Source organism: Ascidia mentula, chromosome 6 (assembly GCF_947561715.1).
Source record: "Ascidia mentula chromosome 6, kaAscMent1.1, whole genome shotgun sequence".
NCBI lineage: Eukaryota > Metazoa > Chordata > Ascidiacea > Phlebobranchia > Ascidiidae > Ascidia > Ascidia mentula.
In genome coordinates this window covers 19,095,435-19,117,485 of record NC_138571.1, presented here as the reverse complement: position 1 = coordinate 19,117,485, position 22,051 = coordinate 19,095,435, and the positions used below count along the sequence as shown (strand labels likewise).

General features: G+C 39.1%; 6 protein-coding genes across 6 annotated transcripts; all 6 read right to left on the bottom strand.

The window, feature by feature from the left end:
- Nucleotides 1-1,310: 1,310 nt before the first annotated feature.
- Nucleotides 1,311-3,596, bottom strand: LOC145906653 (uncharacterized). Its single transcript, XM_082994103.1, has 3 exons — nt 3,441-3,596; nt 2,279-2,459; nt 1,311-2,072 (listed from the first exon to the last, which is right to left on the bottom strand). Exons 1-3 carry the CDS (start codon nt 3,493-3,495, stop codon nt 1,886-1,888), a joined length of 423 nt encoding a protein of 140 aa, XP_082850229.1. The 5' UTR covers nt 3,496-3,596; the 3' UTR covers nt 1,311-1,885.
- Nucleotides 3,597-4,178: 582 nt separating this feature from the next.
- Nucleotides 4,179-6,551, bottom strand: LOC145906563 (uncharacterized). Its single transcript, XM_082993997.1, has 3 exons — nt 6,402-6,551; nt 5,271-5,433; nt 4,179-4,872 (listed from the first exon to the last, which is right to left on the bottom strand). The coding sequence occupies exons 1-3, from the start codon at nt 6,454-6,456 to the stop codon at nt 4,527-4,529; spliced, it is 564 nt and encodes a 187-aa protein (XP_082850123.1). The 5' UTR covers nt 6,457-6,551; the 3' UTR covers nt 4,179-4,526.
- A 538-nt stretch (nt 6,552-7,089) lies between these two features.
- On the bottom strand, nt 7,090-8,939 carry LOC145906565 (uncharacterized). The gene is made up of 3 exons (XM_082993999.1): nt 8,806-8,939; nt 8,452-8,629; nt 7,090-7,842 (listed from the first exon to the last, which is right to left on the bottom strand). The coding sequence occupies exons 1-3, from the start codon at nt 8,861-8,863 to the stop codon at nt 7,656-7,658; spliced, it is 423 nt and encodes a 140-aa protein (XP_082850125.1). The 5' UTR covers nt 8,864-8,939; the 3' UTR covers nt 7,090-7,655.
- A 1,524-nt stretch (nt 8,940-10,463) lies between these two features.
- LOC145906781 (uncharacterized) lies at nt 10,464-11,449 on the bottom strand. Its single transcript, XM_082994231.1, has 3 exons — nt 11,325-11,449; nt 10,937-11,144; nt 10,464-10,763 (listed from the first exon to the last, which is right to left on the bottom strand). Exons 1-3 carry the CDS (start codon nt 11,380-11,382, stop codon nt 10,628-10,630), a joined length of 402 nt encoding a protein of 133 aa, XP_082850357.1. The 5' UTR covers nt 11,383-11,449; the 3' UTR covers nt 10,464-10,627.
- A 3,579-nt stretch (nt 11,450-15,028) lies between these two features.
- Nucleotides 15,029-18,147, bottom strand: LOC145906628 (uncharacterized). Its single transcript, XM_082994081.1, has 4 exons — nt 17,991-18,147; nt 16,616-17,003; nt 16,120-16,286; nt 15,029-15,718 (listed from the first exon to the last, which is right to left on the bottom strand). Exons 1-4 carry the CDS (start codon nt 18,034-18,036, stop codon nt 15,375-15,377), a joined length of 945 nt encoding a protein of 314 aa, XP_082850207.1. The 5' UTR covers nt 18,037-18,147; the 3' UTR covers nt 15,029-15,374.
- Nucleotides 18,148-18,946: 799 nt separating this feature from the next.
- LOC145906631 (uncharacterized) lies at nt 18,947-22,001 on the bottom strand. The gene is made up of 4 exons (XM_082994084.1): nt 21,852-22,001; nt 20,480-20,867; nt 19,962-20,128; nt 18,947-19,673 (listed from the first exon to the last, which is right to left on the bottom strand). Exons 1-4 carry the CDS (start codon nt 21,949-21,951, stop codon nt 19,135-19,137), a joined length of 1,194 nt encoding a protein of 397 aa, XP_082850210.1. The 5' UTR covers nt 21,952-22,001; the 3' UTR covers nt 18,947-19,134.
- Between the last annotated feature and the right edge of the window lie 50 nt (nt 22,002-22,051).

Here is a 22,051-nt window from a genome sequence, read left to right as displayed (position 1 = left end):
TGGATGTATAACACTTGAAATGTGGTAAATCCCTTATAGCCCGAATCTAAATCGTAGTCATTGAACATTTCGGTTCGAAACTGAGGAGAAATACTTTTTGCTGTCGCTTATAACGCGCTTGTTCGCGTGTTTGCCATTTCCTTTGTCTGACGGTACATCGTGTTCGTACCACGGGATGTGACGTGAATTGCAGTCCGGCGGACCAATGCAAAATTCTTCGTACCCTGCGAATCGGAGCGGTGATCTGTTGTGTGTAAATTTAGTGTAGGGTTTCGAGGTTTAACTTTCCAATACCAGTTATATTGAACTAGGTTCCAAAATGGCAACATGTAAAGTTGTTTACTACTTTCTGTTGTGGCGTGATACTTTAAACCTTCGCATTAGCACTGCTGCAAATACAGAAACTTACGATATCGAAAAATTATGCGTTTTGGATCTATTGATTTCCTTACCTACAGAGTAGCCAATGGATACCTGGCAAAATAAAGCACTGTATAAACTTTCTAAGACACAAATGAAAAATTTTTAGCGCGTATGTCATTGCAACACACATAGAAAATAAGTGACGAGAATTATACGGGCTCCATAAAAACGTTGAGGTTATATGGGGTCTGTTACCCATCTGTCAAGGTAATTTCCTCACGTCACATCACGCTTTGCCGTAGAACTGCAGCTAAACGCACTGCGAGGCTGCATGATAAATCAACCGTATCCGGCAGTTGGTTGCCGCTAGGCTGACCAGAGCAAAATTTATCAAAACCCAAGAAACATGACAGTTCATAATACAAAGTGATTGATTGAATAATGCCAAAATAACAAGTATAATTACCCTTAACAACCGAAATATATTCGCTTGATGGAAAGGACCCCAGTATGTCAGCTGCTAAACGACCTTTTGGCGTACTTACGTTTTGCACTATGGACTGGTGTTATTTTACCGGTCCAGCCATATATTAATCGTTTTTTTTTAAGAAACAGTAGTAATTGCAAGTATACGTTACAAGTTTCTACTACTCTGCTCCTCCAGAACAAGAAACTATGTTAGCCGCCTGATGAGTACCCCAGGCCGATAATAGCAGCGGCTTATAAACATTTTCAATTTTAACGTTTTAGCGACTGTTACAGCCACACGGATGTTAGTCCTGTGCATATTTCATTGACTTTCGCTATAACCCCACTTCCGTCGAACCAAAAACAACATCAGAGGTTTTCAATGTACAAGTTTATTCGTCTGTTTAACGATTTTTAGCGACAGGTTTGACGACAATACATACACTTGCGAACCAAACAATTGCATGTTTTGCCCCGTGACCTAACATTCTAGTCAGGCTTATTTTAAGTTTGTGACATCATCGCAGTTGCATTGCGAACGCGGGAGTGGCTCATAATCGAGTAACAACTGCACATAAAAGTCAAAAAACGCATCTATCATGTAAAAAAGAAATGCTTGGCACGCAACAAATTTGTACACTATTGGACTGAATTTTAAAATAGTTTAACAAAACAAAAAATTGCGTAGTGTTATCAATATTGTACCACAGAAATGTCTTGGGAAACCACACAAAAGTCTGCAAGAATATTTAGCTATCCCAATATTAACAATATTTGCTTAAAATTATCACACATAATTTACAGCGAGGCAAACAATGCACAATAACCACGTAACTACAAGCACACACTGTACTTTTAGTGCCACCATAATGAGAAAACGTAAGTGCGTAGGTGCCACAAATATACAGTGCAAATAAAATTCACCTATACACCAAATTCAAAATTTATCAGTCATTTGTGAGATGCTTAAAAATGTAATTACCCCACTAAAACATTCCTGATATATGATTGCGGGTTTTTGTACATTTATTGTTTCAAGTAAGATTAATTTGTTTCAAACTGGCTGCTTATGTGTAGTCATGGCAACTCCGGGTCCCCCACTGCCAACCACTGTTCCAGTTGTATTTTGGTTTCTTCCACAGCACGCCACGGTCCCGGCACAACAGCAGAACACACAACCCGTAATGCACAGGGCTATCAACACCAAAACCCCAATACTTATGCCAACAATTGCTCCGACTCTGCAACAATGATGATTTAAATTAAGCTAACAATCACAGGCGTTTTGCTTTATAAATAGCTTAACTTTGCGTCTTCTTCACAGTTTTACTTAAGTTGTGCATTTATGAGCGATAAAATGTTTTTTGTCAGTTTCTTCAAATTCGTAAACCAAGGATTTAAAAATGATTTTTACAAAATTTCGGAAACCTAAGCCACACCTTCTTACCCCAAAGCCAAAGCGTTGTGAATGTTTTTGACAAAGTTTTCGTCCAATGTATTGTTAGTGAACCCGAAGACGTTGAAGCATGTATGGGCGGACGAGGACTTTATACACGATTTAGTGTTCATCAATTTATTGTCGCAACAAAACTCGTCCAAAGCACACGTACTTGTTCCACACTGGAAACCTGAATAGCACGTTAATAAATTTAAAGTCACAATCAAAACCACAATAATATTAACTTATTTTAGTTTCAAACAATTTGGAACTTTTTGAAGAAATTTGTTGAATGATGTTAACTAAGATTTCCAAATCAATTTCCCGTGTTTTGTGGCAGGCACACAACCGTATGATACTGCCTTGCAAACCTTAGTCGTATTTTGCTTCGACATTGTATTCGGCCTGGTTGTGCGCATGTCGGTATCCACAAATTATATGTAGCGAGGACAGTATATCGATCTAAAACTCTTGTTGCGATTTTGGGCGCCAGCCGAGGAGATGGCACAAAGACACGATTGCGTGATGAACGAAAATAAATTCAAAGCTATTCCTTCCTTTTCAGCGTTTTGGTGCCCTGTATCCGCCCATGCGATAATTATTGCTTATTTGTTGTAGTTGATGTAGTGGGGATTTACGAATTCCTTTGTGCTTACATCACTTGCGTTATTCTTACTGAACATCCGCTAGATGCGAAAAATCAATCATTGCTTCTTCCTCTCGTGACAGGTTATTAATTAGACAATGTTAAAGCCTGTTTGTATCTGTGCTTAGTTGTATTTGGTGAGGGATTCTCTTCATAAATTCATTTGTTCACTTTTTACCTCCACTTACAAAATAATTTGGAAAGTAGTGGTAAACGGGCAAAAAAAATGGCGACTTTTACAAATCCGATCAACCTTAAAACGTATGTAAGGCACCGAATATAACAATCTAAGTAATGTAGGCGTCTCACGACCTTTATGGGGGGTCGAAACTATGGAAATATTGCGTTAATTTATCGGCTTTCAAAGGATATTAAAGTTTCGAACACTTTGAACACTATACAGTCATGCCATAGAAACCCAGAATTACCTCCATCCAAAGTACTCGAGTAGATAGAAAAGAATGTTTTGAAGGGTTATTATGCACGGTTTGCTTTTGTAGGCATTTTTCTTTTCTTTTAACTTACCTTGAACTTGTACTGCAGCACAAACAACCAGTAATATAACGCCGAACTTAAGCATAGTCTTCAGTTGTTATTTCGTTTGTTGAATAAAAAAAATCTTTTCTTTTGTAGTTTTGATACAAATATTGTTGATTATGATCTTAACTTCACTTGCTATTGTAAATATCTCCTGCAAAACAACAATCGTTCCCAACATGTTATGCAAAAAATGTAACAAAGCCAGTTTACAGTTCGTTGCACCGATTCGAATATGATATATGCCATATGGTTCCCCGAATCTAAACCGCATTCACTTTTAATATCTCCTTAATCGTGACAAAACTCCTTGATGAAAAACACCCTTGCGTGATGTGTGTCGGGAAATAATCTACGTTATATCCGGGACGTGGTGTGATGCAAACTTTCAGGTTAACAAAAAACAAATACAAAACTCTTCATAAGCCACATATGGCCACGATGACGTGTTGATTATGTCGACATAATGTAAACTTTTTCGTGCTGTTGCGAAGGTCTATGACCCTTTGAGGCAGTTTCGGAGCCTCCTTAATAAATCGACTCCCACGTTTTTGAAATAGGGAAAAGGCGATGTTTAAACCGCTTTAACGTTCAAGCCAAGTTTCGGTCTCGTGTCGATTGCATGCCCAAAATCCCCACTTTATCAGCATAAAAAACACCACTACTGAGTAAATAGTGATTCATTAGTTTCCCCCTAAAAAAAGATGTCGTAGGTTTCCATGGTCCTTTTATTTGAGTTTCTACATTATACACATTGATTGTTGCAGTGTAATACACAAATCATTTTTTTGTGTGACACCAATGACAACAGCATGAGCAGGAAATAACACGCACACAGTTGCGTAATGCCGCAAAATTGGTTTTGCAGATTGACAATAAAAACTCATTGTTTGTGCATATTTACGCAATTAAGATTCGTACTCCCAAAAATCAACACTAAACGCAGATTAAAAAAAGGGGTAGCTACACGTCTACTACCTACAAGTTACGCGCATAATATAAATGCTCAAATAACACAACTATTATCACTCTAAAAAGGATTCCTTCAGACCACTCCCAGCATGTGATCCGGGTTCATTTTGTATAGCTCTCTGGTAATGGATACTTTGATTGCTCAGGCTTGTCTGGGTACTGGTCTGTATTATCCGCTGTAGTTGGTTGTTTATTCATGTTGTTTGGGTTTGTTTGTTGCTGGGCCATGTTGTTCACTACTGTGGTTTGTTGGGCCATGTTGTTTTGGTACCCGTATTGCTGGCCAATGGTGTTTGGGTATGTCGGTTGCTGGGTCACGTATGTTGTGGTTGTAGCTGGTCCTACAACCGCGCCAGTGTTACCAGAGCAAAAGCAAGACACACAGGCGGCAATGCACAAACCGATGAACACCACGCCGCCGATAGATATTCCAATAATCGCTCCGGTGCTGTAAAAGCCAACAGAAAGTGATTTTTCTACCACTAACGTAATAAGAATACGGAAAGCAGAAAAGCATACAGGGGTTTTATAAAAATATTATGGGCCTTATTCCTGGATAAATTCCTTATTTGGTCGACATATTCGTGACATTGTGGCAAACCATAGAATAATTAAAAAAAATTTAACAACGCAAAAGTGTTTCGTGATGTCGCGTAACAAGGCGGGATCGACCCACTACAAAAGCCGTTCCTTGGCAGCTATGGTATTGAGATCATTAGGTTTGCCAGCGAACCTCAGGACAATTTAACTTGAGAAACTGGTATTGTCTTGTGCGTCCATTTGACGAGACACAGGCAAAAAGATCGCACGATTTCGATGTACAACATTCTCGCTCGTAAGTCTTACCTGAGATTGTAAACATCATCGGACAGCACACTGATGCCGGATACGTAATCACAGGAATAAAAGCTTGAGGGCAGTTGGAACGAGGAACAGTATTTGACTCCTGCTAACGTTGGTGTGCAACAATATTCCCCAGCTGAACAAGTGGAGAACCCGCATTCGTAACCTAAATACGAAAAAAATAATGAAGTTTTGTTGTCTTTTAACCTGTAGGGTTGGCCGTCTAGATTTTGTTCCGATCAATTTTTTTGTAACAGCATTTGTTACTAGAGTTGTTTTTGAGATATAGTTGAAAAGCAATGTTGTACGCTGGTGACGTGTTAGGTAATTGTTACAACCCAATTTTTACAGATAGGCCTACAGATGATACTTTCACCTCCTAATTTTGTTGTAAATTTATCTAGAAATACTAAATCTTGTGCCACAGAATACGGAACTATCATATAATGTACTAAGGTGTGTTTAGAATACAGGCACCACGCTGCTGTGAGGTTTTCACAAAATCTAATGTAACCTTCAGGCGAACCCTTTGAAAGTCACGTCTGAATTTGCGACAACAAAGCTCACGTTTTAAATCCACGTTCACAAAAGACAAACAATAAAATCGTGCGCGTTGGGTAAATAAGGCAGATACCAGTTTCTCGCTTTCAGCTGTTTTGTGGACGACGACATTTCTTTAATGTTTACGTTGCTGATTTAAGTGCGCAACAACTTTTAATTTAAGGACACTTTTTGCTTCAATTATTGTGTGTTCTCTAACTGTCCCAAATGACCTTGAAAACCCATATACTGAATAGAAAATCTGATCGGGATTCGTGGAAAATAATAACCTGTTTTTGACACGTTATTAAGAATATACAAACTTTCGTTTCGCAATTATCCAAAACAAGTCCTGATAAAATTTAGGTTTATTTTAGAGGTCACGCTTGACACAAAACTTATGGTGCAGAGGATAAAAGAATAAGGTCATTCGAAGTTGTAGGTTTAACAAAATTACACTTAGAAAATATTATATTTTGTATAATTTGCAGTTAATATCAACGTAACGTTTGCTCAACTATTAGGGGAATAATGTTGTCAATTGGATTGCTTTTTGAAAACAACTTCTAAAAATGCATGATTCGTGCTACTTGCCTTCGACTCCCAGTGCAGTGACCACAACAAATGCGAGTACAGCAACAAACTTCATATTTTGTGTCAGCTCCACTAAATGCTCACTGAAAAACTATGAATTTTACGTTGTACAGCTCGCGTGTATGTCGCGTGCGGCTTCTTGCAGCGAAACTTCGTACGGTGGGCGCTATAGTTTGCGGCTTGGAGTATGCGTTTGTATAGCGGAATGCGCGTTGCCTCTTTTGTATTTCGAGAAAGAAGGTTCCGTTGTATAAATATTCTTAGCGCAACGCCAGGTTGTGATTAAAATCGAACAAAGATTGACAACACCTCCAAAAAACATTCGTGATGTATAGTGCGTCCCACCTATTTAATATCTACTTGTGCATTGTGCCTGAACATTCCCTTTCACTGAGTCAATATAGATTAATTCGAGCGCCAGGACGTGGTTACTGTTTTCATGAAAGGTCGTCCTGAACAAATTTATTGTGACAACAAACCTTCCATAAATTTGCGCTTTGAGAGCACAAGTTTTAAGAATGTGGACGGATGTAAATCGATATTCGCACCCTGTGTGTCCTGGATGAATTTATATGTTACAATATATATTCTTAAATCCTGTACGATTGATTGTGGTCTTATTAAACACAAACATGTTAACTGAAAACTGTACCAAAAACAAATAGGTCCAAGCCCACGTTTCCAAATTTTACTGCCCAAATCTACACGGAGACATGGTATGCTCTTTTCCAAAATCACACATATGATTCAGACATCCGACAGGCAACATTTGTCAAGCGCCTTCACATATACCAACAAGAAAACCTATCCGGGATCCCAAGCCTAGATACCCTAGGTTCGAATCCCGGTGTGGTAAAGACAAGTAACAATACGAAGCACAATGATATAAGCACACTTTGTGCACGGTTGTAAAACATGGTTTACTTAAAAGTAATTCACTACACTGTTCAAAATGTCAACTTGGGTGTTGCGTTAATAGATAGGCCTTAAGAAAAGTGCAATTTTCCGAAATTCAGAAACCCTTGGAACACATTGCATGAATACTTCAGCCAATTACAAGCAAATATTAATAATTAACAAGATATGTACAACAAAAGTAAACGTAACTGTTTATGTAATTACATAACGGTGTTACGCTTTAACCGTAGCCTACAAAAGATACACCAAGCTAAACATTTATGTGTCGAAACAGATGTCATCTGTCTCGCAGAACTGCATTTTATGTTTAATTTTATTGAAACTAGTTTGTTTATATTAAACTGGCGTCGGTGGGTGTTGTTGTTGTGTCGTTATGTATGCGGTTGTAGTAGCTGGCCCAACGACTCCCCCGGTATTGTTTCTTGTCCCACAGCATCCGGCACAGCAACAGAAAACACAGCCAGCTATACACAGACCGACCAACACTAAGCATCCAAGTAGTATTCCAATGGAAGCTCCAAGGCTGAGGATTAAATACACATTTACAAAATTCTTTAGAAGCAACAGAGCCTATAATGTTTTTTTAGTGAGCTGCATACATGGCCACTGTTTCAACCTAATAGTTCTCACCAATGCAGCTTTGGTGTGACTTACAACGATTTTGCCAGCTAAAGTTTGGTACCCAATGGTTGGCGGCGACTGTGTAGTAACCACAAATTAGAATTCTTGCTTGACTATTTTGCTGGCAAGGCCTTTGTAAGTCAAACCTTAGCTGCTCTGATGCAAAATATTAGGTGAAATCATTGGGCTCGCTAATTAATTAAAAAATTATTGTCTAAATTCAGTTGTTCCGTAGCACAGTAGTTCGCACACATATTACTGCCTAAGCCCACTTAGGGCGCAATTGTTGGTCTGGCGTAATGGCTGCTCGAGTATCTGGAAAATTTAAAAAACACGTTAACATAACGCTATACAGTTTTTTTTCCTGTGCAGTGCTTATTGTAGCGCGATAAACAACAGTTTATCTGTAGGCAATCGAGACGCAATTCCTTGTTATCTTATCATACCATAGGAAATCCTATATGTGGATGTCAATGTTTTCCCTATTTTGCTTTCTGGCAAGAAACCTTACCCAAGTGAGACAGACTGATAGTTAGAAGAGTAACGTGTGACTGAACTGCTGCGTTTGGATCTGTGATTGCATGTATATTGTGATTCCTTCCGAATGAAAGAACAACTTTTAAATCCAGTTGTCGTGTGAGTGCAGCAGTATTCAGAGCTCAAACAAGTATCCAACCCGCAGTTGTAACCTGTACATACCGAAAAAAATTCAGTTTAAAACAACTCCACTTGTATTCAACAGGGAGTGACGTGTAAAAAAATAGACACCCTAAATCAAAATCTAACTTGGGAAGCTAAAAAAATACAAAGACACACTTGTACAATGACATTAGCCTGGTAATTTCTTGCACCGCTAAATATTCACCTTTTACTTCATACGCAGCCACAATCATAACCAGCAGGAAAGATACGAGTTTCAACATTGCGGATTGTTTGCGTTGTTTCCTCAATGCTTCTACTTTTGGACAGGGATTAAATTCACAGTTACGCTGCGGAAAAATCAACTGAATACATTTTACGGAACTTATATTCTTTATTTTTATTCGCAATCCAACAACGTTGTAGTGAATTACAAAATGAACGCTTGCTAAGACTGGTTCCTTAATATTGCCAGAATCTATACCTCTACTGGGCATTTTCTACCAGTGACAATTTCCTAAGATGGAAGTTGGAAATCAGATCTGTTTCAAATGAATGATTGCATGCTATTTTGAAATACTGTTAGAAGTGCCACATTTCAATTATCATAAAGTGTTGACCCTTTCAGGCTGAACAAATGATGGGATTTTACACGCTAGCTTAAGCTTCTGTTTCTCCACCCTATCCTTCGTTGGTTCAGTGGGACGTCCTATCTACTTTGAATATCGTTTAACCATTTCCAAGACTACCAATATCTTAATGCGGTATGGTTGTGGCCACGCGGTGTTTTCATAATCTTTGTGCTGGGCCAATTTAAATGCGTGGGTAAGGACTTTAAAGCACGAACTTTAATGATGCGGTCCCATAGTCACCTTGTACGCCTACTGCACAAATATAATCAAGTACCTCTGTTAGTTTCGGTGGCTATAGGCGATTTTGTTTGCGGAATTGAAAATAATGTTATTTGTGGGTTAGGATAATTTACATTTGTAAAGTCCAGTGGGCAACGTATGGGCCAGTTGGTTAAATAATGCAGCACGCATTGTTAGACTACATGGTTTTTAAAGCACAATATTGTTTTAATCTCCGTGTGTTGTTTCATACTTCTAAATAATCCGTTGCGACTGCCCCCACAAGGCATGAGTATCTGCTCTTTGAATCTTTGAAACTTGCGTGTATGGAGGATCGACATGACATATTATTAAGAAATTCAAAGTTTTATTCATAGTCAGTTTGAACAAATAAGATAGCACTTTTCCCGGGTCCACCAGTTAGTCGGCCCCAAATGTAACCCTAAGCACAGAATAAGTTAAATTACCAGAGGTTGTACTTTCGTAATTTCTTAAACCTTTGTTATGGAATAGAAACACTTGTGCCAAGCACTATTAAGTGTTCGCGTCAACACAATGCTGCCAAGCAATGGAACCACTGATGGCCTACGTACTTCTCCCAACGCATACGTTTGTTTCTAAACACCGACATGCGGAAACGTTTCCTGATTACGTGGTTTATAATTAGTCACTGCGTTGTTATGAATACTGTGTCTTACGTGGTTGTTACAGTTCGCTTATAGATGGGGGTTGTTTTGAGTTGGTGACGCGTTTGTGTTGATTATAACTCCATTTCCTCAGCTTTTTTGAGCTGTTATGTTTCGCGTTATTGCTTGAATTAAATTATTGACCCAAGGTTTCCAAAATTTGCTGCAACCCTGTTGGTAATATTCCGCGGCAAACAATTTATTTGAATATTGTATGTTGTACACATGAAAGTCGAAGTAAAGAGGAAATTGTGAACGAAATAGAATATCAACAAAATAAATTGAAATATGTTCACATCTTACGTAATTTTATCAAAATTAACAAACAAGCAAAAACAACTAGGCTTCATTCTACATTAACGTCAAAGCCAGGACGTAGTTTTTCCTGCAACTACGCCCTAAAGGAACAATATACAATGCGAAAACTTGTTTGTATTTAATACATTATTATAAAGAAATGTGCGGTGATATCGTCTCCAGCCACTCCGTTGTTTGTAAGCACGACATTGCGTTAAGCTCCAACTACACCTCCAGCGGCACCTCGTGCGCAGCATCCGATTGTCCCAGCACAGCAACATACACACCCCACAATGCACAGGATCAACAGCACCAGGCATCCGACGGCTATTCCTACGATCGCTCCGATGCTAAAAACACAGGAAACCGTAGTTGTGCGTTTCCAAATACCATTACGATTGGACGTATGTTGAGCCTTTTTTCATTATTCATATATTTTAGTAGCTTTGATGGCCTACATAAGCATGAAACTGTAATTGATGAATTAAAACCAATGAATGAATATATTAAAATACAATATAACCTCATTTTGAATACACTCTGAACGTTTGAGAAAACATTCCCGGCGCTTGATCCACTGCCGCCGCTTGTTGTTCCATTTCCTCCGGCATTATCACAAGAACTGTACGTTAGTCCTACTGTATTAGATGAGGAGCAGATTTTGATGTACGACCAACGACTGGTACAACAGTATTCACTGGATGTGCACGTAAACAAACCGCACGAGTAACCTTTGGATAGAAGAAATGTTTATTCGTTCGTTAATAAATCACGCCAAAGTTATTTCTAAACACTAATGGAGGGTTTGCATAAATTCTGGTCACTGTAGAAAAACAGAACAACCTCTCAAAACATAACAGACGTATTTTTAGGCCAAACATGAGTCACTCGCATGCTCAAAAGCTTTTTACCTTCGGTTTCCAGCACAGCAACAAGAATTACCACAAGTCCGATCGCAAGTTTCACCATCTTTGTTTGTTTTATGGAAGACTTTCCCCAAAGTTTTCGTTAAAAAATTTTAAATCTTTGTGTAAACACTCTCTATACCACAATCAAACTAGGAGGGTTGCGAAAATATAAAGCAGAAAACGATTATGCAAAGCAAAAGAGCTAATTATATTTGTCAATTTACGTTAATTGTCTTGTCCTAAAAAAACATATCTGTTAACTTTTTCACCATCTACTCTACACCCTATTGAGCACCTTGTTCTGTCTGGCCAGACGACATTGTGTTGTTGTTTTGCAAAACATTCTTTCCATCCTCTTATACGTTTCCTAATGACTCATTCCTTCTCAGTTAACTCATGACTCTACGGGAAGCTTCATCATTCCAATCTTATTCAAACGTTGTTGTTACTTTATCATCTCTACTGATCATCTCTACTTAACTACTTGATTTCACCAGTTACGTCACCGAAAAACAACTTCATCCCTGCAGCTGTAAATAGTTCCAAAATGACGATATGTACGCGTGATAACTGTGGGATTCGTCAGTTTCGTCCTACTTTTGGGACCTTTCGCTTTGTTACCCTGCGCCTGCACTGAAAATTTTCGATACCTCCGCACTCTTATGTAAATGTAGCCTATGGTTTTCTCACGCATGTTCAATGTTCGTGATGCTGTAATAAACATAGCATTATAATTTTTGGACGTGACAGAAATTCTGCGACGTTTTGTTCCAGCCAAACATAATAACGATTAGTTGTTTTCCAAGTCGTTATTCTTTAGAAATGAGGTAAACAGCCCATTTGGTTGGTAAAGAACAGCGATTTGGGTGGCAGAAAGTGGTTCAATGGTGACAGAAAAACTGAAAATTCCTCCGGTCCTGCACAAGGACATGTAGGAACCTTTTCTTTTGTGAATTGGCAAACCAGTTGTTAAAACCCTCCTGCTACGAACTGTTCCCAGCAAAGAAACGGTTGTGGCGTTCGTGTTTCTCTTGATTCGCAATACATGGTTGCGCAATCTATGTTTATTTACCGCTTTGTTATGAAACCTAAGTTAAGCATTCACGTCACGTGGTGACAGTAGTTGAGTGTTTGTGTTTATGGTTAGTGGTGGACCAATGCCCATGTTTATATTAAAGAAAAGTGTAACGCAGTTACGACAACGTATTTGTGACCGAAAAAACTTTTTGTCAGAAAAATCAAGAGGCTTTTGAAATGTCCAAATAGTTTTCTATTAAATGCAAACACAATTTAAAAGTTATGCGGGATCAAATGATGTAAAAACAACTTCACTCAATATAAACAACGTATATTGTGACACACAAAAAATATTTGACAACGAGAAAAGGATAAAATATTGTAAAGAAACATCAACTGATGTCGATCGTCTCCATATCCGCTCCGTTGTTATCATGTCAACAACTTTAAACCGGACCTCAAATTACTCCCCCGAACGCTCCGATAGCCATTCCCAACAACGTTCCAATGCCAATAAATACAAAAAAAAATTAAGGCTAATTTTAACCAGAAATTTACTTTTTCTACATTAATCGATTCCTAATAAACTTTTTGTCGAATAAACTCGTTGCTATGATCTGATCAGATTGATGCTTGTAACAAAACATCTAAAACCGAAATGTTACTGGATACTACAACAACCTTCATATTACCTCAACAACCTTCATACCTTATTGTTAATGCCCTGCGAATATTTGACACATAATTGCTGCTTGATCCACTTGCACAAGCAAATGAAGAAGAACAGAACTTTTCTTTTGTTAAAATAAGAGTGCAGCAGAATTGACTGAATGAGCATGTGAGATGTCCGCACCTGTAACCTAGACATTCGACAAGGGAAATGTTAAGGCGCAACTACAATATTGTTTTTACAATAAAAAGTATTTCTTACCAGTGGATGCACTGTCAACGGTGGCAACACTCCCTCCAGTCGATCCACTGCCCAAAGTTAATACTTCGCTTCCTGTGGATACACCTCTTCTAGTGGATGAACTGCCAGGGGTGGAAACACTGCCTACAGTGGATACACCTCCTGCAGTGGATACACTGCCCCTTGTGGATGCCCTAAACCCAGTGGATACACTGCCCCTAGTGGATACCCTGAACGCAGTGGATACACTGCCCCCAGTGGATACACTGCCCCCAGTGGATACACTGCCCCCAGTGATCGCATCCCCGCCAGTAGATACACTGCCAGCAGTGGTCACACTGCCTACAGTGGATACACTGTCAACGGTGGCCTCACTCTCTGCTGTGGATACCATGCCTTCAGTGGAAACACTGCCTCCAGTGGTTACACTGCCAATGGTGGACCCACTACTACCGCTGGATCCACTGCTACCGCTAGATCCACTACCACTGCTTGATACTCGTTTGCAAGAGTATAATGGTATCTGCCAATTAGCGCAGGTTTTGATGGTTGTGAAACTAGCAGAGCAACAGTATTGGTAGGATGCGCAAGTGAAGAACCCGCATCTGTACCCTAAAGATTTAATAATAGAAATGTTACGTCAAACTTCACAATTTTTTATAATTTCAAAATAATTTTTTTTCCAAACTGGGTTTAACAATAGTTCTTCCACGTCCTGTGCGATTTTGTTACCTTGCGTTTCCTGCATTGCAACCAGTATTACTAAAATCCCGACTGCATGTTTCATCATCTTGTTTGATTTCTTTTGGCTTTCTTTCTTTAGAAGTTTGATTCTGAAGTTGTCGCCTAACAAACAAGAAAAAAGTTTATTTTTTACACAAACCTATTGGTTGAATATTATAGAGTTTCAAATTGCCTGACTAAGAATCCAAAACTTGCAAATGGCGAAACGGGTGTTTTGAGTGACGTAATTTACAACAAATAAACTTATTATCTCTGCTCTGAGATGAAACTTGTCGGAAATGTAACAGTTGCTATGACAGAACCACTACTTATAAAAGATCGAAAGCTATTTTTTTATTATTATGACTAAACAACCCCTGTTGTTGTTGGTTCTTAGCGACTCTTATTAATTCCTATTGACTCATTATGCACCCTCAGTTAACAAATATGATCCACACGCAAAGCATCATCATTTCAATATTATACAAACAGTTTTGTTCTGTGATAAACCATATTTGCTCCTGATCTCACTAGCTACGTCATCGTAACAAACATCATTTGTTTTGGAAGTATGGTGCGTGACGTCAACCGCTTCGTTAAGTCTCATCAGTTGTGCTTTGTGACGTACTTGTCTATGTTCTTTGTGAGGAAATGCCAACATTGCTAGCTGAGGTTTTGTACTTATTCAGTCATTATTACTACTCCTTCTTTCTTCTATGCGCAAGCTTTATCAATGAAATCGTAAAGTTAAACAAAAAATTTATCATTCTTTGCACTGCGATGTACGGTCGATTCTGTGTGGGGAAATCCCCTTCTACATTGGCTCCTAAATTCACTACCTCCAGGCCTGAGGTTTTAAACCCGCAAAGCGTTTTATGTGAGTTAACCTCTGCATATTCTATAGCAAAACATACAGGTCAACAGCAATAAATTTCAATGTTTTACATGGGATCATTCTATTTCAATTGTTGTTTATCTTGTTCACGCACGTATTCATTCGCGCGGCAACAAGGGGAAATACAATGGAACAGAACACATGAACCACGTAACTCTGTGAATAGTGATAACAGCAGTCCAAACTGTCTGTAAAAATGTGTATAGAATATTTCCTGACTTTCCTTTTGTTGTATTTCTGTGGTAGTATTTACAATCAACGCATGTTGTTCGGCATAACAAACAACAACTAAAAATGACAACTAAAAAGGTAAAATGTGTCCAGAAATCAATTTGCAACAAATTTACTGCCATCGTTTTTGCACAATATTCTTCTAAATGAACACGGGGTAAAAACTGAATAAAAAATTTTGCAAAAAACACCTACAAAGAAAGGTTATTATAGTGGTGGGCAAGGCGGTTGCATGCCAGCAGTGTCGTTATGTGCATCATATTACGTCCAATAGTTTTTAGATTGACGCTAGTCCTATGTCGCCGAGCTCAGAAAAAGCAGGAAGTTGTTCAGCGAAAAAGTCGGTACTTGGAAGGGAGTGCTCGATTAATGGAGGAGCGGAAGGTTCAGAAAACAATCCTTGTATGTTTACATTGGGACTGAGCGGTTGACTGAAGCTCTGGGCAACTTCATAGGCTCTGGACAAATTCTGGTGTTGTAAAGGGCTAGTTGTGGATACCGTTGGCTGTTGATAAGTTACAGACAGTGGTTGTTGCTGAGCGATCGTTCCTTGTACCTGGGTGTTATAAGGTGTGAGACCCATATGTTGTGAGATATAACCGTTGTTGGTGCTTCCAGTTTCTGTAAAAGCGACCCTTTTGTTTCACTTGTTGTTTAGCTTTTTTCGCGTTAGAATGTAGCTCTTGATCAGTCGTAATACCACCGACACCAATATATATTGAAATATGAATTACATTGTTTGAAACAAGATATTTCGGATTAGATTCCGCTAATTTGTGGCAAACAATACAAAAACCGATTTCGCCGACAAGGCCATCATCAGTTTCTTATTATTCCACTAAACAAAGAAGGGGCACAGGTTTGTACAAACCGAGTTTAGTAGACATTGTCACCCACAAGTCGATCGTTTACAGACAAGCAACAGTCTTGTGCAATAAGGTTGTAGTGGTTGGTTGCAATAGTTGCAAATGCTCTCTGCTAAAAAGATAAAAGTTACAGAAAATTGGTCAAACTTCACTTACGTTGTTGCGGTGCATTCTGGGTGGTTGTCGTGGTAACCACAGACCGAGTTCCAGATGCTCCGGCGTTAATTGAAGCTTTCTTTCGACAAAAGCAAAACACAATACCGACCACGATAACCACAATTGCCAAAATCACTCCAATCGCGATTCCAACGGTCTCCCCGATACTGCAACAACAAAAAACAGTCTCCTAATGAAGTTTTGTTCTATTTTTCCATAAATGTTTTGTGAATTATTCCATTTATATTGTAGACCGTAATTTTGTGACAGCTAAGTAAAGGGTGATTGTTATTTTCTAAGATGTCCCTGTAGTTATCAAATGCTATATCTGATGTTTCAATTTCTAAAAATAACTTGGTTGCATTAATCATGCAACCTTACACGATCATGAAGTTGTTTTCCACCATGAAACGGTCAATTTATGCAGGGTATGGTTCAACCAACATTACCCACTTTTTCTTTGTGGTAACAACAGACATCTTGATGTAGGACTGACCTTGATTGAGTAGAACTAGCCAATGTGCAATTAAAAAGCGACGTATGTGTCCAAAAGCAGTGTTTAGTTCCCGAGTAAATTCCGGTACAACAATACTGCCCAGATACGCACGTCTCAGTCCCACAGTGAGAAAGAGGGGCTTCTAGCACGCCAACAAAACACGAATATCCCTGCGTAGACATATCTGTATCGGAGCATGTTTTGTCTAATGTTCTACCAGTACAACAATACTCTCCTTGGTTGCAGAATGAATTTCCACAGGAGCCGAAGGAATACTTGTAGGAACAAGTATAGTAATTGCTTGAGGGTCTGTCGTGCTGGCAGCTGTTGAGCTCTTTTGTACAGCAGTAACTTCCAGGCGAGCATGTATTTGAGCCACAACTAAAACCTACACAGAAATGTTAACACAGTTTGAAATTTTACCGTTTTTATCATTGAAACAGATCATTATGGCCCGTATAAAAGTTGAATATTGTAAGGTTTTAACCTGTTTCCTTGATTGCAATAAAAGTAAAAACTTAATTCATTGTCCCGAAAACGATTACATTGGTTAAATTGTTTTAAACGCCTTATTTGACAGCACACTTCACAAAACTGGAACCTAGAAATTTAAAATTTAAGCTCAAATGACTCTTTTGTGTGACTGATACAAAAGTATGTCTTGCAAGAAAAATATTTTCATTTTTGTCTTAAATCTAAGCCGTACAGCCCCCGGCTATTTCTTTGCAACCTCAAACGAGTGACGAAACAGTATTCATGATTTAAAATCTTACACATTTCAAAGCAGCCACTTGTCTCTAAATTTTCTATTATGTCGCGTATTTTCTGTTCGTTGTTTGCAGAATTGTAGCTTCACCAGATTATATACAGACAAAATATTCGTGACCCCCTTCATGATAACAATGGACCCTGGAACACAGCACCGTCTCCGTCGTCGTCTTTCAATATTGCGCAGACTTGGTGATTAGTTACAACTATTTCAATTAAGCGTTCACTTTGTATCACAAGACTTTCACGTATGGTCACTTTTCCAGCATTGCTACAACCGAAAGTGGAACTGGCGCAGGAAACTTTGTCGCTTTGCTGTTCTCAACTGCCAATTAGTTATTCCAAGGGCCTGAATGAGTGGAGATCAAGAATCATTGTCGTAAAAACGTTTGCTTTGTCGACGTTGTTTCCCCGCAGATGTTCAAATGGCATTAGAAATTATGTACGCGCAGCACAGGTATACATGCTCGCTTTTGCTGTAGCAAAGTAGGCTATTGCTTGTATCACAATATAAGTATTGTGAAAGTAAATGTTGGCAAAACGTGTGGTGAGTGCAAACCAACAGTTAGATTTTTTGCAAGTACAATAATGCAATTTGTTAACTCACCTTTCGCAGTTGACAAAGCTGACAAAATTGCCACGATCACCAACATTCTGTGTTTTTGATTATAAAGCACGACTGAATCCAACTTGGAAATCTTGTCCTTGTAAAACAAACTTTGGGAACTTCAATCCACAAAATTCTGCGCAACTTGTCTCGTGACAATTCTTGAACAGCAATTTTGTCTCAGGCATTCATAGCCTAAGTCTGAGAGATTCTTGCCTCAGGGTATTGCCACATTCTACAACGACAAACGAGCATACACAAAACCTAGCCTTTAACCCAAATAAAATGAGGTGCGCGAGGACTGTTAACAATTGAGCCAAGGCGCGTGTTTTTTGCCTGCACCGGGATTTGAACCCTGGATATCCTGACGGGTGATTGGCAGCATTTGTCAAGCGCCCGATCAACATACCAAGAAGAAAACCTGATCGGGATTCGTGGCCAGGAGTCGAGACGCGTGTTGCTGGTAGTTTAAAGAGACGCCACAATGCCCCCCACCAGTGTTTAAGTCATACACGATTACGTACATTAATAACAAGACAGGAAGCAACCACTGTAGGACGATAAGGTGTGTTCGGCTGAAAAACAGTGTAAACACGATTGTCATATTCTTTCGACGGAAAACTGTTTACAACTGGCCGGTTTATTGTGGTCAAGTGGCACGGTGTCTTGTCTGCCATTAATTTTAAAAAATAAGTGTTTAGTGGTGCTTGCGAGTTGACACGGTGTCCCATCGCTGGTTTGTTTACTTTATGTCGGAAATTGCCGCTCTAATGGATCTGTTCAACCTTACTTTGTTGTAGGAGACAATTGTTTCCCCCATCTGCCATAAAACTGGATTGGTGACGAAAAACATCATTACACATATATTAAATTGTACACTATCGAACAAAACAGATAAACACGTCACTATGAAAAGGTTTATCAAAGTTTAGGATTGCCACCTCTTTGCAGCGGAAAAATCGCAAACCATTTGTGTTTTTGCCCCAAAAATGTGAAACGAGTGTTCTTTCTTTTTTTAAATTTAACTCTAAATTCATAGGAATGCACGGAAAACCTCGGAAATTAGTAAAGGAAATAATATTTAAACTAAGAAAAAACACCCAAAACCAGAATCTCTTCAAAAACAGTCTGTATAATCGACACTTTATTGTGGAGGCGGGTTGTTAGCATGGTTCGGGTAAAGTGTTGCTTTTGAGTTATACACTGGGTTTTGTGGCTGGAAAATTGACTGCTGTGCTTCTTCTGGGTACTCTGGTGGGTTATATGCTGGGTTCTGTGGAGGTGGAATTGACTGCTGCGTTTCTTCGATGTACTCTGGTGGGTTATATGCTGGGTTCTGTGGAGGTGGAATTGACTGCTGCGTTTCTTCGATGTACTCCGGTGGGTTATATGCTGGGTTCTGTGGAGGTGGAATTGACTGCTGCGTTTCTTCGATGTACTCTGGTGGGTTATATGCTGGGTTCTGTGGAGGTGGAATTGACTGCTGCGTTTCTTCGATGTACTCCGGTGGGTTATATGCTGGGTTCTGTGGAGGTGGAATTGACTGCTGCGTTTCTTCGATGTACTCCGGTGGGTAATGTCCTGGGTATTGTGGCGGGGGGATTGACTGCTGCACTCCTTGAGCTGTTGTAGTTGGTCGAGCAGGTGGCTGGGTGTAAGCGTAGTTGGTCTCACCACCTGGGGCTGTGAAAGATTCTTATTCAAATATCATATTTAACAGGTGGGCAATAAAATGTATTTGTAAATATCTTTCATAAAGAACTGTGTGATTAAAATTTGTGCAACTCAGTGGTTCTCAAACTGATGCCTTGGTAAGCTGTTTTAACTTCCACGGGCGTCCAATAACAACTTTACCAAACAACAGTATTTTTGGATGAATGGAGTCCATCAACAAGTACAGTCAGCTATATGATTAATATCACCCTGATATAAAACATTAAAAAAGAGAAATAATCGTCAAGCTTCACTTACGTTGTTGCGATGCATTCTGGGTGGTTGTCGTGGTAACAACGGACGTAGTTCCAGTTTCTTCGGCCTTAATTGAAGCTTTCCGCCGACGATACCAAAACACATAACCGACCACGATAGCCACAATTGCCACAATCACCCCAATCGCGATTCCAACTATCGCCCCGATACTGCAACAAACAAAAAACATTCTCTTGATGAAAAAACAGTCTCCAGAACTTCTGCGTTGTCTCCTAATGAAGTTTTGTTCTATTTTTCCTTGAATGTTTTGTGAATTATTGCATTTATATACTAGACCGTTATATTTGTGACATCTAGGTAAAGGGTTGGTTGTTATTATGTATGATGTCTTTTCAGGTGTAAAATGCTATATCAGGTGTTTCAATTTCAAAAATGCAACGTTACACGATCATGAAGTTGTTTACCACCAAGAAACGGTCAATTTGTGCAGGGTATTGTTCAACCAACACTAACCAACTTTTTCTTTGTGTTAACAACAGACATCTTGATGTGGGACTGACCTTGGTTGAGTAGAACCAGCCAATGTGCAATCAAAAAGCGACGACTGTTTCCAAAAGCAGTGTTTAGTTCCCGAGTAAATACCTGTACAACAATACTGCCCAGATACGCACGTCTTAGTGCCGCAGTAATGAAGAGGAACTTCTAGCACGCCAATAAAACACGAATATCCCTGCGTAGACAGATCTGTAGTGGAGCATGTTTTATCCGTTGTGCTACCAGTACAACAATACTCTCCTTGTGTGCAGAATGAATTTCCACATGAGCCGAAGGAATACTTGTAGGAACAAGTATAGTAATTGCTTGAGAGTTTGTTGTAGTGGCAGCTCTTGTGCTCTTTTGTACAGCAGTAACTTCCAGGCGAGCACGTATTTGAGTCACAACTAAAACCTACACGGAAATGTTAACACAGTTTGAAATTTTAACATTTTTATTGTTGAAACAGATCATTATGGCCCGTATAAAAGTTGAATACTGTAAGGTTTTAACCTCAATGTTTGTTTGATTGCAATAAAAGTAGAAACCAAATTCATCATCCCGGAAACGATTACGATGGTTAAATTGTTTTAAACGCCCTATTTGACACACTTGACAAAACTGAAACCTAGAAATTAAAAATTTGAGCTCAAATGACTCTTTTGTGTGACTGATACAAAAGTATGTGTTGCAAGAAAAATATTTTCATTTTTGTCTTAAATCTAAGCCGTACAGCCCCCCGGCTATTTCTTTGCAACTTTAAACGAGTGACGAAACGGTATTCATGATTTAAAATCTTTACTTACACTTTTCAAAGCAGCCGCTAAATTTTCTAATGTCGCGTATTTTGTGTTCGTTGTTTGCAAAATTGTAGCTTTTTCACCAGATTAAATGCAAACAAGATATTCGTGGGCCACCTCATGATAACAATGGGCCCAGGAACGCAGCGTCTACTACATCGTTTCTTGTGGCCTGTCTTTCAATATTGTGCAGATTTGGTGATTAGTTACAACTATTTCCATTAAGCTTTGATTTTGTATCACAAGACTTTCATGTATGGACACATTTCCAGCGTTGCTACAACCCAAAGCGGAAGTGGCGCAGAAAACATTAGCGCTTTGCTGTCCTCAACTACCAATGGGCCTAATTGAGTCGAGATCGAGAATCATTGTCGTAAAAACTTTTGCTTTGTCGACATTGTTTTCCCGCAGATGTTCAAATGGCAATAGAAATTATGTACGCGCAGCACAGATATACATGTTCGCTTTTGCTGTAGCGAAGTAGGCTATTGCTTGTATCACAATATAAGTATGGTGGTAGTAGCAAGTGCTGGCAAAACGTGTGGTGAGTGCAAACCAACAGTTAGATTTGTGCAAGTACAATAATTTGTTAACTCACCTTTCACAGTTGACAAAGCTGACAAAATCGCCACAATCACCAACATTATGTGTTTTTGATTATAAAGCACGACTGAATCCAACTTGGAAATCTCGTCCATGTAAAACAAACTTTTGGATTTGAACTTCAATCCACAAAATTCTGCTCAACCTGTCTCATGACAATTCTTGAACAGCAAGTTTCTCTCAGGCATTCATAGC

What these genes read in the sequence shown, in the direction of transcription:
- LOC145906653 (XM_082994103.1), bottom strand. Translation starts at nt 3,495, where the DNA reads ATGCTTAAGTTCGGCGTTATATTACTGGTTGTTTGTGCTGCAGTACAA. An exon ending in TGCTGCAGTACAAGTTCAAG is followed by an intron (nt 2,460 to 3,440) that starts GTAAGTTAAAAG and finishes CGTGCTATTCAG; the next exon opens with GTTTCCAGTGTGGAACAAGT. An exon ending in CACAACGCTTTGGCTTTGGG is followed by an intron (nt 2,073 to 2,278) that starts GTAAGAAGGTGT and finishes TCATTGTTGCAG; the next exon opens with AGTCGGAGCAATTGTTGGCA.
- LOC145906563 (XM_082993997.1), bottom strand. Translation starts at nt 6,456, where the DNA reads ATGAAGTTTGTTGCTGTACTCGCATTTGTTGTGGTCACTGCACTGGGA. An exon ending in CACTGCACTGGGAGTCGAAG is followed by an intron (nt 5,434 to 6,401) that starts GCAAGTAGCACG and finishes TTTCGTATTTAG; the next exon opens with GTTACGAATGCGGGTTCTCC. An exon ending in GATGATGTTTACAATCTCAG is followed by an intron (nt 4,873 to 5,270) that starts GTAAGACTTACG and finishes TGGCTTTTACAG; the next exon opens with CACCGGAGCGATTATTGGAA.
- LOC145906565 (XM_082993999.1), bottom strand. Translation starts at nt 8,863, where the DNA reads ATGTTGAAACTCGTATCTTTCCTGCTGGTTATGATTGTGGCTGCGTAT. An exon ending in GGCTGCGTATGAAGTAAAAG is followed by an intron (nt 8,630 to 8,805) that starts GTGAATATTTAG and finishes CGGTATGTACAG; the next exon opens with GTTACAACTGCGGGTTGGAT. An exon ending in TATCAGTCTGTCTCACTTGG is followed by an intron (nt 7,843 to 8,451) that starts GTAAGGTTTCTT and finishes TTTAATCCTCAG; the next exon opens with CCTTGGAGCTTCCATTGGAA.
- LOC145906781 (XM_082994231.1), bottom strand. Translation starts at nt 11,382, where the DNA reads ATGGTGAAACTTGCGATCGGACTTGTGGTAATTCTTGTTGCTGTGCTG. An exon ending in TGCTGTGCTGGAAACCGAAG is followed by an intron (nt 11,145 to 11,324) that starts GTAAAAAGCTTT and finishes TTCTATCCAAAG; the next exon opens with GTTACTCGTGCGGTTTGTTT. An exon ending in CAGAGTGTATTCAAAATGAG is followed by an intron (nt 10,764 to 10,936) that starts GTTATATTGTAT and finishes CTGTGTTTTTAG; the next exon opens with CATCGGAGCGATCGTAGGAA.
- LOC145906628 (XM_082994081.1), bottom strand. Translation starts at nt 18,036, where the DNA reads ATGTTGGTGATCGTGGCAATTTTGTCAGCTTTGTCAACTGCGAAAG. An exon ending in AGCTTTGTCAACTGCGAAAG is followed by an intron (nt 17,004 to 17,990) that starts GTGAGTTAACAA and finishes ATTTCTGTGTAG; the next exon opens with GTTTTAGTTGTGGCTCAAAT. An exon ending in CCAGAATGCACCGCAACAAC is followed by an intron (nt 15,719 to 16,119) that starts GTAAGTGAAGTT and finishes TCGCTTTTACAG; the next exon opens with AAACTGGAAGCACCAACAAC.
- LOC145906631 (XM_082994084.1), bottom strand. Translation starts at nt 21,951, where the DNA reads ATGGACGAGATTTCCAAGTTGGATTCAGTCGTGCTTTATAATCAAAAA. An exon ending in GCTGGTTCTACTCAACCAAG is followed by an intron (nt 20,129 to 20,479) that starts GTCAGTCCCACA and finishes TGTTTGTTGCAG; the next exon opens with TATCGGGGCGATAGTTGGAA. An exon ending in CCAGAATGCATCGCAACAAC is followed by an intron (nt 19,674 to 19,961) that starts GTAAGTGAAGCT and finishes AATCTTTCACAG; the next exon opens with CCCCAGGTGGTGAGACCAAC.